Here is a 14,123-nt window from a genome sequence, read left to right on the forward strand (position 1 = left end):
TGTGTGTGGGAGGTTGAGTTAGCCTATATGTGAAATTATTTGTTTGCATTTGTGATACAGGGGCTTTGCTGATGCCAATATGTTGACATTTGAAGCTGTACAGTATTTTGAATGTATATTATATCTCTAAAACTGTTTAGTCTAAGTACAGTACTCCTGCAATGATCCCTATTTTATTCTTAATTCACAATAATTAATTACCATTTGTTATTTCTTTTATATAATAGAGCAGTGAAGTTCTTATTCAGTCCAGTGATGTCAAGTCAATTCATCTTTGCTCAATGGATTGTTGCATTTACTTAGTCTTAATCTGTGTTACTGTGAAAAATCCCCCAAAAACATGTATTTCTGGCTGTCAAATCACTATCACTGTCAAAGTTGCATTGGCAACAAAGTGAACATAATTGAAAGAAACCAGCCACACAGTCCTTAAATTCAAACGGATTTCGATTCTTACAACACTGAACAAATTTAAAGGGGCACTATGTATGTACTATGTAGATTTGGAGAAGAAATTAAAACTCAGAATGTTAATATTTACAATATTAATGGGGTAATTATACAAACTCTGAAATATTTATCTTTTCCATAACTGAATAAACAAGCTGTTCTCAGAGGAAAATAAGGTCCCCAGAACACTGTTTTAAAATATAAACAAAGTAAAACAGTATGAAATTGTGTTGTCCTTTAAGGTCAGTTTGTTTATTCAGTTATGAAAACGAAGAGTTTGTTGATTTAGTTTGTTTAGCCATAAACATTCAGTCTCTCCTGATTTAAATTTCTTCCCCATAATCACAGAGTGCACCTTTAAAGGGCCGAAATAACAATAATAGGTTTTCTCATGTAGTATTTTCTGAATAATGAGAGATACTCGGTATCATCCTGTATTTTTCATGTTGTGTGTTTTTGCTGTCGTGTTTGAGCCTTCCGGGACACCGTAGCAGTGATGTGGCTCAGAAAGTAATCTTCCACGTCACTAGGAAGTAGCCGAGCCGAACAGACAGCTCGCCAAAGGGAACCTCTGTGAAATTTTACAGATGTAAATATCCAAAACTGGATATCGAAGGCTACTTCGGAGGATAAGAGTCGTGCAGTTAGGTAGGTTATGTAAATTTGTACCGACATGAGTGATGTTTTTTTTCCTGACCCGTAGTAACTGTTAATACAGCTAGCTGACGTTACTGTCCTCCATTTCATTGCTAGCCAGGACAGAAGCTAAGCTGGCGTTAGCTAACCTTCGCAAGTTAGCAATTAATCACACATCTAAACTTAATCTAACCAGTTGAATCGTCGACCAACTAACTAATGATTGAGTTTTATTGCGATTTTGGTGCACAGCTGTTGGTGATAGCGCAGGTACACCATTAGCGCTGTAACAGTAGTTAGCTAGCTGCGGTGTTAACGCTGCGTGTCACACTTACATGAGTTGCTTTATTGACCTAACGTTAACATTGTAACTTAAGCTGCTATTGCTGTCACAATGACAGCTCTTGTCTGCAATCTTGCGAAGACAGCAGGCTGGTTTGTACAGTCAAACACAGCATTAAATGGCAGGAAGATACCCGAACCTTGTTAACGTTACCTCTTGATACGAAGTCAATTGTTCAGACAGCTAGAGCTCCTCCATTTGTTATAACTAGAGTCGTGATACATTACACTGTTTTATCGGCTATTGTACTTATAACTTCAGATAAAAAAATACTAAATCCATTTAAAAATGTCTGTTTACTTCCAAGATCATCAAACAGACCTGTCTGTATTGTTTGGGTTTACAGGTACCTGTGGCAAGTAAATGATCTATTAATCAGCTTGTATCTTCATAAACTGTCTTTGTGGTGGTCACTGCTACAAAATAGGTTGATCATATCTAGAAGCATATGATGTTAACATCTTTACAACTTACTATACAACTTACGAGTTTTGTGTGCAAGAGGAGAAAAGGCATAAACTAATGTAACATAAATCAAACATTCAAGCCATTTCAGTTGCTTGCTTCTTTACAGTTTGGTGTGCTTAAGCCTCATCAAGCTTTTTAGTTTAAAGAATAGGTTCATAAATATTCAAATCAGTCTAAGGTGCATGTATGTACATAGGCACTCGGTGTAATCATTCCTCCTTATGCCATTAAGAGGTCTCTTCCTAATGAGCTTCCAATGTCAGTAATGGCGGACAAAGTTCACAGAACTGATCAGAAGCTCATGAGGTGTCAGCAGTCTGAGCAAATCCAGTTCGCATTTTATTGAGTTAAACTTTTTTAGCACAAATGTATGCTTTCTGTTGTCATTCCTCCACCCAAGCTAAACATGGTAACACTATCTTCAATACTTAAGAGACTCTTTGGAAGATATCCACTTCATTTGAGTAATCCAGCCATCTTAAGGCTTCAGATAAACTTATAGAGATATTTTTGTCCCCCATTACTTCTTGGAGGTATACTGAGAATAGCTCTTGAAATGGCTGTTACATGCAGGAGGAATGATTACAGCACACAAAACGTGTTTCAATGTACATATGGCCACCTGAAATTGTTTAAAGACAGACTTTAAAATTAATGAACCTATCCGTTGAGTTTAACTTAATTTAAAAATAGTAATATTTTGTGACACTTTTAATTTTCCTGTTGATACGCCTCTGTTTTAACCAAAATTTAACCTTCTATAACTCAATCACATACTGTTGAGTTGTAGTCAAGAATATGTTTGCTCAAGTGTTACATTTACACTTTGATTTCAACAACGAGTTACTCCAGTCTTACTCTAGCTGGTGTATAATGGCTTACAGCAGTTCTTAGTTCAGTTTCCTAGATCTACTATTTCTGGTCAATTTCATGGAGCGGCTGAAGCATATTCAAGCGTGCTTTGAGACCGAGACAGAGAATCACACTAGACAGGTCTCAAGTCTATGGTAGGGTTGAGCACTAACAGAATAGAAAACATTTGCAACTACTTCCAATTTTTCTGATATGCAATTTTTTTAAGGATTGAAAAGACTTGCGCAGTGAGGTGACAGTGCTTAACACTTAGCCAATGAACTGCAAACAGTTTAATTCCAGTAAAAAGGAAGTGATTATATCTGGTAAATCATGCTTTGTAGAATGAATAAGCTCTATTGTGACCATTTAAAAGTAAGTCCTTTGATTTATACCTGAATAACTATGCTGGGCCTCAAAAGACTTGTAAGAAGAGTTGTCCAATCCCAACAGTTTGCCGTGCCCTCTTTGGCTGCTGCAAAGAAAAGGAAATATGAGTCTGCAGTCCTGTATTCTGTGTTGCACACAGGATGCTGCACAGTAGATTTATTTTGTGTATCTGAATGTCAGCATGTGTTAATGCAGATTTATTTATATCCCACATTCGCTGCACTCAAATTTATGTGTCTGTGTAAATGTGTCCTCCACCATTCACTAAAACTACTGTGTTTGTGTTTCTCTTAGGTATTATCCAGTGAGCAACATTCATTGGGATTCTTCTAAGCGGATACAAGCCCAGCAGCAAAATGACAGCTGCAGAGAATGTTTGTTACACTCTGATCAATGTTACATCTGACTCAGAGCCCCCTTCTGAAGTCAGCCTAAAAACTGATCTAGGTAAGTATTCTTAATGTTTGCTTGCAAAGCAATGTTGATAAACAGATTGACTTTATTACTTAAATAAAGCAAGTAGAGGGGAGGTATTCATTTGTAAAATGTTCCCCCTAATTACAATGGAGGTGATTTTATTTGGATGTGAATTTAATTTGTGGTTCTCACAGCACTGAAAATATTAATACTTAAAATAAAAATAATCAAAAACACAACGCTTGTTTTTTGAAATGATACCCTGGTTACTCTGTGCTGGTTTATTTCACATATGAGTAAGGTGATTAACTGCTCACCAAAGTACAAATAGTAATGCATGCTTCAGGCCTTGCTGATCACATTTGTAGTACTATTAATAACAATCATTTTTCTACAGAAAAGGGGGAGATCAAGGCAAAAACTGAGGCCCTGAAGAAGGTCATCATCATGATCCTTAATGGTGAGAAGTTGCCAGGACTGCTGATGACCATAATCCGCTTCGTGCTGCCACTTCAAGACCACACCATCAAAAAGCTGCTGCTGGTTTTCTGGGAGATTGTTCCCAAAACAACCCCAGATGGCAAACTGCTCCAGGAGATGATCCTGGTCTGTGACGCCTACAGGAAGGTAAGCTAACTGACATGCTAAAGGTTGAGATTTATCAACTTATTTGTGCATGGACTTATAATGGGTTTTTATACGTAAAGAATTGTTCATAATTCATTGGTAATAATAGTGCAGTTATTGAAGTAGCAACTTTCTTAAAATATGTTGTTGTCGAATTGTCTTTTTCATTTATGATGGTAAATGAAGAGTCTTTGGATTTTGGACTGTTGGTTCGACAAAAGAAGCAATTTTGAGACGTCACTTTGGGCTCTGGGAAATTGTGATGAGCATTTGTCACAATTCTTTTTACTTTTTAAAGACAATTAATTGATTAATAATGAAAATAATTGACAGATTAATTAAAAATAATCGTTAGTTGCAACTCTAATCCTCATATCCTTCTTTCTATTTCAGGACCTGCAGCATCCCAATGAGTTCATCCGTGGCTCCACTCTGCGTTTCCTGTGCAAGCTGAAGGAGTCCGAGTTGCTTGAGCCTCTCATGCCAGCGATCCGTGCCTGCCTGGAGCACCGTCACAGTTATGTGCGCCGCAATGCTGTCCTGGCCATTTACACCATCTACAGGTAAAAATTGTTGAATATTTTGTGTTCAGTCGCCTTTCCACAGATACATTTGTTTACTCCATTCATTCATGAACAACAAATAACTTGTTATCCTTATTTGCTTCAGGAACTTTGAACATCTCATCCCAGACGCTCCAGAGTTGATCCATGATTTTCTTGTCAATGAGAAAGATGCCAGCTGTAAGAGAAACGCTTTCATGATGCTGATTCACGCAGATCAGGTTTGTAGCATATTGTCCCTTTCTTCCTGCTTTCACTGTATCTATCTCGAAGGCATTAGTTACATCATCTTATTCACATGTTCACTTCTTACAGGATCGAGCTCTGGATTACCTCAGCACTTGTATTGACCAGGTTCACACTTTTGGCGACATTCTCCAGCTGGTCATTGTGGAGCTGATTTACAAAGTGAGTCAAAGCCTGGATTTGTCTGATTTAAGCTTTATAACACAATAGCCTACTATGAGAAGAGCTGTTTTAATGTCTGAACTCTTGCTGTTCTTTTTTCCTCTGTCATATAGGTGTGCCACGCTAACCCCTCTGAGCGTGCCCGGTTTATCCGCTGCATCTACAACTTGCTGCAGTCCTCCAGTCCGGCTGTTAAGTATGAGGCCGCTGGCACTCTTGTAACGCTCTCCAGTGCTCCCACAGCCATTAAGGTACATCCCCAAGGTTTTGTCAGTCATATACTATTTATATAGTTGTGATATTGTACTACATTTGATCCAATATCAGTGATGTCTTTAGTCTAGCACAATCTAATCCATCATGTGCTTTGTTGGACTCCAGGCTGCTGCCCAGTGCTACATTGATTTGATTATCAAAGAGAGCGACAACAACGTGAAGCTGATTGTTCTTGATCGTCTGATTGAGTTAAAGGAGCATCCCACTCACGAGCGTGTTCTCCAGGTACGATGAATTGTGGCTTTGGTTAGTTTTTGCTGAATTTAACAAGTAAAATATATTGCCTCGTTAACTGCAAAGACCGTTACCCTCCATCTCAAAACATTTATTATTAAAAAGAACACTAACTAAAGTTTAAGCTAAAAAAAGACTCAATTTATATTGGGGTACACATTTTAACCATTAACTAGTTGCTTATTACATATTGTAAAGCACTGTCTTCCACAACTAGTAGGCTTAATAACACTTAATAAATATGGTCCATTCTTATGTAACTTAAACTACAAGTGTTAATAGTGTTTAATAATTCCAAATTAAGTCTTTTAATAATTTGTTCCCCATTTTAAAGTGAGGTCTTGTTCATACTTAATTGTGTTAATTAAAAAGTGTCAATCTAATAGAATATGGACATGCATAATAAGGCATTAATTAGTAATTAATGAATAATGATTATTGTTTTATGAGACCACAGCAAAATGTGTAAGAAAATATATGGAATTTAGTTTTATTTAGTCCAGTTTATGGAGTCAAAATCAGCAAGGAGGCAATACCAGTTCACAGCATCTACAGTGAATCAACTCTGTTAAGGTCTTAATGGTTGCTTTTATTTCTCTAGGACCTTGTCATGGACATCCTGCGTGTTCTCAGCACTCCTGACCTGGAAGTCAGAAAGAAAACCTTGCAGCTGGCACTGGATCTCGTCTCATCTCGCAACGTAGAAGAGGTCAGCAGCATTCACTGTATATCCACGTTTTTGTTGTTTTTATGTCTATGCATGGAAATGGAGAACAAATGGAATATACTGCAAATATAGTGACATCTGTTTGTTTTGTAGTTGGTGATTGTTTTGAAGAAAGAGGTGATCAAGACAAACAACGTAACAGAACATGAAGACACTGATAAGTACAGGCAGCTGTTGGTGCGCACTCTCCACTCCTGCAGTGTGCGCTTCCCTGACATGGCGGCCAATGTCATTCCAGTGGTGAGTTTCTTCTTCATCTTCATCTTCTTTAACCACACCGAAAAGAAAATGCTCTTGACAGTCGTTACAATTCATAGCATTTTGAGGGAGACCCTAATGGTGGTTTATATACAGTATAGAATAAGAACATACTCATATTTTTTTGTGTATTGATATGATTTACAGCTGATGGAGTTCCTAAGTGACACTAATGAGGCAGCTGCTGCCGATGTGCTGGAGTTTGTACGCGAGGCCATTCAGAGATTTGACAACTTAAGACCACTCGTCATTGAGAAGATGCTGGAAGTCTTTCACGCCATCAAAACTGTCAAGTGAGGCTCAATAAGCATATTGAGGGGAATATTATGCTGTGTTTTGGGGTAGCCTTTTTTTGATTCAGACAAATATGGAAACAAGAAGATAGAAAATAGAAAATGTAACTCTAAAAATGAAAATGGTCTAATTTTCGTCGATTGATCTTCACTGTTAAACCATGAGTCAGGTCTAGTTTCTCTCTATAGTCATGTTTGTCAACTCTCTACTAGACTAAACTAGCCTATGCTGTTTCATAGAAGAGTGTTGCCATTTGGGCTGGATAGTATATCAATACAGGAGTATGTAGCTATTGGAATGTTCCTGATTGTTGTCACCATTGTTGTTTTTCAGGATCTACAGGGGAGCGTTGTGGATCTTGGGAGAATACTGCAGCACCAAGGAAGACATCCAGAGTGTGATGACAGAAGTCCGCAGGTCCTTGGGAGAGGTACGTTTGTAACACAAGCTTACCCGACAGCCCCAGGTTAATTGAAATTGTCACAAATATCTGATTCCTGTCTTCTTCTTGGACAGATCCCAATTGTAGAAAACGAGATAAAGAAAGAGACCGGGGAGGTGAAACCAGAGGATGAAGTGAGTGCAGCTCCAGCACAGAAGCTGGTGACAGAAATGGGCACCTATGTGACACAGAGTGCCCTCAGCTCCTCCAGGCCTTCGAAGAAAGAAGAGGATAGGTAAGAAGAAAAAAAGAGGACATTTTCAGAGGATATCATCATTTTCTTGTATTTCATTGATTGGATTGATTTTGGTTATCACTCAATAAACACCGATTTTGTTGTTCCAGGCCGCCGCTCAGAGGCTTCCTGATGGATGGAGACTTCTATGTGGCAGCTTCCCTGGCCACCACACTGACCAAAGTGGCCTTGCGCTATGTTGCTATTGTTCCAGACAAAAAGAAACAGAATGTAAGTTGTCCTGTCTTTACTTCATTAAAAGGCAACCCCTTTTGTAAAAGGAAATCAGTCAAACCATCTGTCTCTTCCTCTAATCCCTGATGTCTTGCTGTCCCTCACAGTCTTTCGTTGCAGAGGCCATGCTGATCATGGTCACTGTGCTGCACCTGGGCAAGTCCTCTCTGCCCAAGAAGCCAATTACAGACGACGATGTGGACCGCATCTCGCTGTGCCTCAAGGTCCTGTCTGAGTGCTCGCCACTTATGAATGACATTTTCAACAAGGAGTGCCGCAAATCACTGTCACATATGCTGACTGTCAGACTGGAGGAAGAGAAGCTGTCACAGAAGGTAACGGCCACTGAACTCAACACTTAACCACCTGACAGCTACTGAAGTAGAGAAAGTGAACACTTTTTTGGTGTTAACAGCATATTTTTGGACCCAGTCCTTATCTATCAACATTGCAAATGCAGCTTTATTTTTTCAGACAATAAGATACCTGTTTATACATTTTGTTTTTTAAAGGTTTATCACATTATGCAACTTAAAGTATGGGAGTTGAATTGTCTCTGACGATGATTTTATATATTTTCTTCATGTTACTTATTTGTTTTTACGGTGTGTTGATTCTGTTGTGGGCTTTAGGCTGAATTATCAAATAACCAAATGCGTTTCTTGTTGCGACCACAGAAAGAGTCTGAGAAGCGTAATGTAACAGTGCAGGCAGACGACCCGATCTCCTTCATGCAGCTGACAGCCAAAAATGAAATGACTTCTAAAGAGGACCAGTTCCAGCTCAGTCTGCTGGCTGCTATGGGCAACACTCAGAGGAAGGAGGCAGCTGATCCTCTGGCTTCAAAGCTCAACAAGGTAGATCGCAGTCCCTGGAGAAATGTTATCATACAAGTGGGAACGTTGTTCCTGTTTGTACGTGTTTGAATTTTACAAATAGGCTACTATTTAGTTGTGAAATAAGACCCATGGTTATAATTGTTTTTCTTATAAGTACACACAGCTACAAGTCTTTTTTCTTTTTCATCCCATTGCGCTTGTCGTGCACATCCACTGTAAACTGCTGTAAAAACCCTGTAAGAAAGTGGATGTATGAAAGCACCTCGAAATCACTGTGAGGAAATATGTTTTGTATTTAGTTGTGTTAAAATGGGTAATTAATTTGCATCATTTTTGTCCAATCCAGGTGACCCAGCTGACCGGTTTCTCAGACCCAGTGTATGCTGAAGCCTATGTTCATGTCAACCAGTATGACATTGTGCTGGATGTGCTGGTCGTCAACCAAACCAGTGACACTCTCCAGAATTGCACGCTTGAGCTGGCCACTTTAGGTTAGTTTATTTTACACTTTACTGGACAAAATGTGTAGAGATTCTCTTATCTAGCAACGACGAGGGGATCACATTTGTGTTGCAACATTGCACTATGTATGTATCTCACTCAATATATCCACCCTACAGGTGATCTCAAGTTGGTTGAGAAACCTTCACCGCTTACTCTCGCTCCTCACGATTTTGCTAACATCAAGGCCAACGTCAAGGTGGCTTCTACTGAGAATGGCATTATATTTGGCAACATTGGTAAGAGAATCATTTTGTGTCAGTTTACCGTCATAATTACGTTTGTGTCTCCGTAACCAGTGAATGTTTTCTTACTTATAATGTTTGATTCTGTCTCCCCAGTCTACGATGTGTCGGGAGCTGCCAGCGACAGAAACTGCGTCGTCCTCAGTGACATCCACATCGACATCATGGACTACATCCAGCCAGCTTCCTGCACCGATGCAGAGTTCAGACAGATGTGGGCAGAGTTTGAGTGGGAAAACAAGGTAAGTTTTTCATGTCTACCTAGTGGCCAGTTCCCTAAAACTGCCTGACTGACTGGCCCAGACATGTTTGCAACAATATTTAGTCAAACTTAACATTACATTGAAGATGGTTCTTTATTTTTTTTGTAGGTGACAGTTAACACCAACATCACTGATCTGAATGATTACCTCCAGCATATCCTCAAGTCCACCAACATGAAGTGTCTGACTCCTGAGAAGGTTGGTATGAGACGTTACAAACAGCAGAGCAAAGAAAGTTAATGAGGGTTTAAAGCAGACAGGAATAAAAGATGAGTGAACTCTGTCTGTAATATATATTCTCTTGTGATGACTTTATTTATGTAACCTAGCAAGTCATCATCACATGTGTCAACAAGATGTTGTTGTTGTTTAATATTCTCAACTTTTTTCTATTTGTATTTCAAACTAAGGCTCTGTCTGGCTTCTGCGGCTTCATGGCTGCCAACCTTTATGCTCGTTCTATCTTTGGCGAAGACGCCCTGGCTAATGTCAGCATCGAGAAGCCCATCCACCTGGGGCCTGATGCACCTGTCAACGGACACATACGCATTCGAGCCAAAAGTCAGGTGGGTCACAGCTGCTGCACATGAGCCCTTATGCATCAGAAGCAAAAGGCTTTGTTGAATTTATTTGCTTTTAAGCAATGGACTGAAAAGGTAACATTTAATTTAATACCTGGTCGAGAGAATTGAGCCGAATGGAGAAGTGAATACATGAAGTGTCACTAAAGCTGAATGCTTTTACCAGTATCCATCAAGTCTGTTACAATAAATCCTCCCTCCTTCATTTTACAGGGGATGGCCTTGAGCCTCGGTGACAAGATCAACCTCTCCCAAAAGAAGACAAACGTCTGATCCGGCTGATCCCTCTGACTTTGTAAAAGTCACCTGCTGTTCGCTCGTATCGCTCGTCATCTTACAGCCTTTTCATCACAGCAAATTAAGAACTCTATATGCTCAGTCGCTTCTGTGCTTTTTCCTTTTTTTTTTTTACATCACCTACGTCTGAATACTACATCTCAGTACTGTTCTTTCCCTGTCCTGTTTAATTTTCAATAAACAATATGTATTAAAAGAATGAGAAAACTTTAGGCCGTGCTGTATTCATTGAGTCATATGCTTTCAGTGTAATTTTAGACACTTTATAATTATTTCATTTATTACATTTCACATGATCTGATTTCTAAAATAAATACATCAATGTGGACTACTGTCATTTTGTCCACTTTTTTTCCCTTTTATTACATATTGTGACGTTAAGATGAAAATCTAAAGCAGCTGAGGACAAGGACTTGTTATTATTATGATTCTCCAGTACTTTGTGCCCAAGTTAATTTTAAATGTTTGACATCTAAGACATAAAGTTTATTTCTTTTTAGAAATGTAACCAAACAATATATCATCCGGGTGCAGTTTGGTTAAATACTTTGTGATGCTTTCAACATAACATTATAGATGTTTAGTAGGTGATTTCAAAAAGAGATGTTACTGTAACCCAAAGTGAAAGGACTCCGGCCTGGAGCTCCCATCGTGTCCAGCTTCATGTCTCCAGGCTCTAATTAGAATTCCTCAGACGCCCCTTGTGATATCTTGCACAGTGTGAAAATGATTGGATTTTGCTCTGTCAGCACCCCCAAATTACCATTGACATCACGAACACTTAAACATAGACATATCCCAGACAGACATGATTTTTTTTTAACCTAGGATGATATATTGCAGTGATTTCAAAGGTACTCTCAAAGCCATCTGCAAGTTTTTACTGTCACTGTGATAATGAGATGGAGATGGATTAGTGTTGGCACAGACCTACATATTCCACTTGCCCTCCTGTTTATAATTTATGAGTAAAGGGAGATTTCTGGGAATATGCCAGATTAAAGGGTCACCGCCCCCCAGTCATACATTTACAATATCTGTGAAATGTGTTCCTCCAGGGGGTTAGATGAAGGCTGAAAGGTGGCTTTGAGGTCGGAGCTTCATCTGCGAAAATAAACAGTTGGCTATTTGGCAGCACTGTCACGGCCGAGCTCCTGTGTGCTGTGTAGGGCCTCTTTGGATTTTGGGTAGATATTACACCTATAATTACAATCACTGCTAAACTCCATAACCTTAAGACATGGCTTTTGGCAAGCAAGAGAAAAAGGAAAAATACTCTTCTCAAGAAAAGATCACATTTTTTAATTCCTCTTATTTTATAGGGATTTGTACTGTGTCTGTGGTACACTGATTTCATAGGGCCTTTAGTGTATTTTTCATCAAGGCCGGTGTCAAAGCAACTTTTGTTTTTCATCCTCTAAGGTATCTGTGTAATATTGTATTTCTCTGCAGCAATTATTTCGAACATTTTTCTAAGCTTTTCCCTCATTACTTAAACCCCACATTAGTGAGATACAAGCTTTGACAACACCATCTGCTGTGTAGATATGACTTGAAATATGAAAACTGCTAATGTGAATGTCTGAAACGATTGTAATTTACTTAAACTCTCTTCATCAAGACATTGAAGGACACTGACTTGCACAGTTTCAGGTCCGGACACTAGGTGGCGCCACATGTGTCAAAGCAGACAGTGTGGTGGTATTCTGCATAGTGTAATCCTGTAGGGAGATTTGTCACAACATGACACATGACTGACATGTTGACATAATAAAAGTCATGTACATTTCAAATAAACTGGCTTTTCCAGTGACAGAAAATCCGTCACACACTTTTTACTTTCTCCTCAGTGGTGAGTTATTATGACACCACTTCAAAGTTCAAGATAATGATAAGATAATCACCATGTTGAACTCTTAATGATTTAAATGATTAGAATAACGAGGCCTTGTGCCTTTGTAAAGTCACTGTCATTAATCATCCTCACAATATCCCATGAAGATGTACCTGAACAAAAAATGAGTATAAGAAAATATGTTTTTAAGCAACATTATGTAACTTTTTCACCTTAAAATAACAGCTTCAGAATCATGTTGATGGTACAGTGTCTTGTAATAGGGAAAATGGTGTCTCTGTCTCAGCCACTCTGGCCCCCATCACTTGTTTCTGCACTATGTAACTTCAGTGAGAGGGTAGGATCACAGCGTTACATACATGTTTACTTCAACATACAAGTTGTCAACATAACATTGTTACAACATAATGAGTTTTGTTTGAAATTAGCACCTACATGACGTCTGACAAATTGTTACAGACCTGGGATTACAATCAGTGGTGTTGCACTCAGAAACTGTGGAGGGCGCCAGATTGCACAAAATGCCAAGTTCTACATAATGTTGCTTTAATTAACATTGACTGGCTGACTGGGTATTATGCTTTTTTCAACGCAATATGTTATTCAAATGCAGCTGATAATTTTGTTAAAGCTGCTGTAAGCGCTGTCGTCGTTTTAGCTAACTTCCTGTCCATTTTACAGTAAGCGATCCCCTCCCTCCTTTCTACGTCACCGCAGTAATCACCAGACGTAGCTGCACACAGGAGGATCCTGACAGGACCTCCTCTTCTTCTGTCCTGATTGGATAAAGTAGGAGGGGATACCAGAAAATGTGTTTTCTCTGCATTTTTACTGAATGAGCTGGAGGAGGAGAGACCAAACACCAACCAAACTCTATAATAGTGATTAATGTTGGAATATAGAGCTTTTTACACTTATTTTTTTTTTAAAAAAGTAAACTTTGCAGCAGCTTTAAATGTTTTCTACCAAAATTCTTACATATTATGCCCTGTAATGATTGGCTGATAGGCCCTTTTCATATGTGTAATAATTCCTGGCTCTTACTGGAAAATAACTGATGTAGAAGTAATGACTAGGCCCTTATATCTATACTTCTGTCAAATTTGAATCTTTTTACATTTCGATGTTATTTTTTGCTAATTATCTTGTGTAGCCTGTCCTCTTCCAGGTCACCACAGTTTCTTCCATCTTTTATTCCCCTGTTAAAAGGAGAGGGTCTAAGGACAGAGGATGTCGTTAATTGTAGGCTACAGATTATAAAGCCCACTTAGGCTATGAGATTGTGATTTTGGGCTCTATGGATAAATTTGAAGTTTTCAAAAATGCTTTGCATCAATTTGTGCCCTTCCAGTGAGCAACACAGCAGACACTTGGAAGTGGTGCGGTGTAATAAAATCAGGACTTATGAGAGTGAAGCGGGGAGTGTTAAACATCTGCACCCTCAAAAGGTGTCTCACTTACAGAATAATGAGGAAATTCTACCTGACAAAGAAAAAATATCCATGGCAGGATCTGCCAACAACTGAAAAATGTCAGCAACAGCAAACATTTGAATGCTGCTGGTGGTTTTGTATTATCATCACTGTATAATTGGTTGCACTCACAGTGAGCAGGCTTTGCTTGTGTGTGTGCAGGCTGTGTTTGAGGACAGGAATGTGACAGCAGGGGTGTGTGATATTAGTCTCAGG

General features: G+C 38.9%; 1 protein-coding gene across 1 annotated transcript; it reads left to right on the top strand.

The window, feature by feature from the left end:
* The first annotated feature begins 973 nt into the window (after positions 1 to 973).
* copb1 (COPI coat complex subunit beta 1) lies at positions 974 to 10,792 on the top strand. The gene is made up of 22 exons (XM_073464358.1): positions 974 to 1,098; positions 3,434 to 3,586; positions 3,954 to 4,183; positions 4,577 to 4,746; positions 4,853 to 4,967; positions 5,062 to 5,154; positions 5,268 to 5,405; positions 5,536 to 5,655; positions 6,266 to 6,373; positions 6,485 to 6,631; positions 6,797 to 6,942; positions 7,277 to 7,373; positions 7,460 to 7,620; positions 7,731 to 7,851; positions 7,962 to 8,189; positions 8,532 to 8,711; positions 9,040 to 9,184; positions 9,314 to 9,433; positions 9,536 to 9,681; positions 9,811 to 9,900; positions 10,113 to 10,268; positions 10,497 to 10,792. Exons 2-22 carry the CDS (start codon positions 3,496 to 3,498, stop codon positions 10,554 to 10,556), a joined length of 2,862 nt encoding a protein of 953 aa, XP_073320459.1. The 5' UTR covers positions 974 to 1,098; positions 3,434 to 3,495; the 3' UTR covers positions 10,557 to 10,792.
* Positions 10,793 to 14,123: the final 3,331 nt, after the last annotated feature.

This window comes from Pagrus major, chromosome 4 (genome assembly GCF_040436345.1).
Source record: "Pagrus major chromosome 4, Pma_NU_1.0".
Lineage (NCBI taxonomy): Eukaryota > Metazoa > Chordata > Actinopteri > Spariformes > Sparidae > Pagrus > Pagrus major.

What these genes read in the sequence shown, in the direction of transcription:
- copb1 (XM_073464358.1), top strand. Translation starts at nt 3,496, where the DNA reads ATGACAGCTGCAGAGAATGTTTGTTACACTCTGATCAATGTTACATCT. An exon ending in GCCATTTACACCATCTACAG is followed by an intron (nt 4,747 to 4,852) that starts GTAAAAATTGTT and finishes TATTTGCTTCAG; the next exon opens with GAACTTTGAACATCTCATCC. An exon ending in CTCACGAGCGTGTTCTCCAG is followed by an intron (nt 5,656 to 6,265) that starts GTACGATGAATT and finishes TTATTTCTCTAG; the next exon opens with GACCTTGTCATGGACATCCT.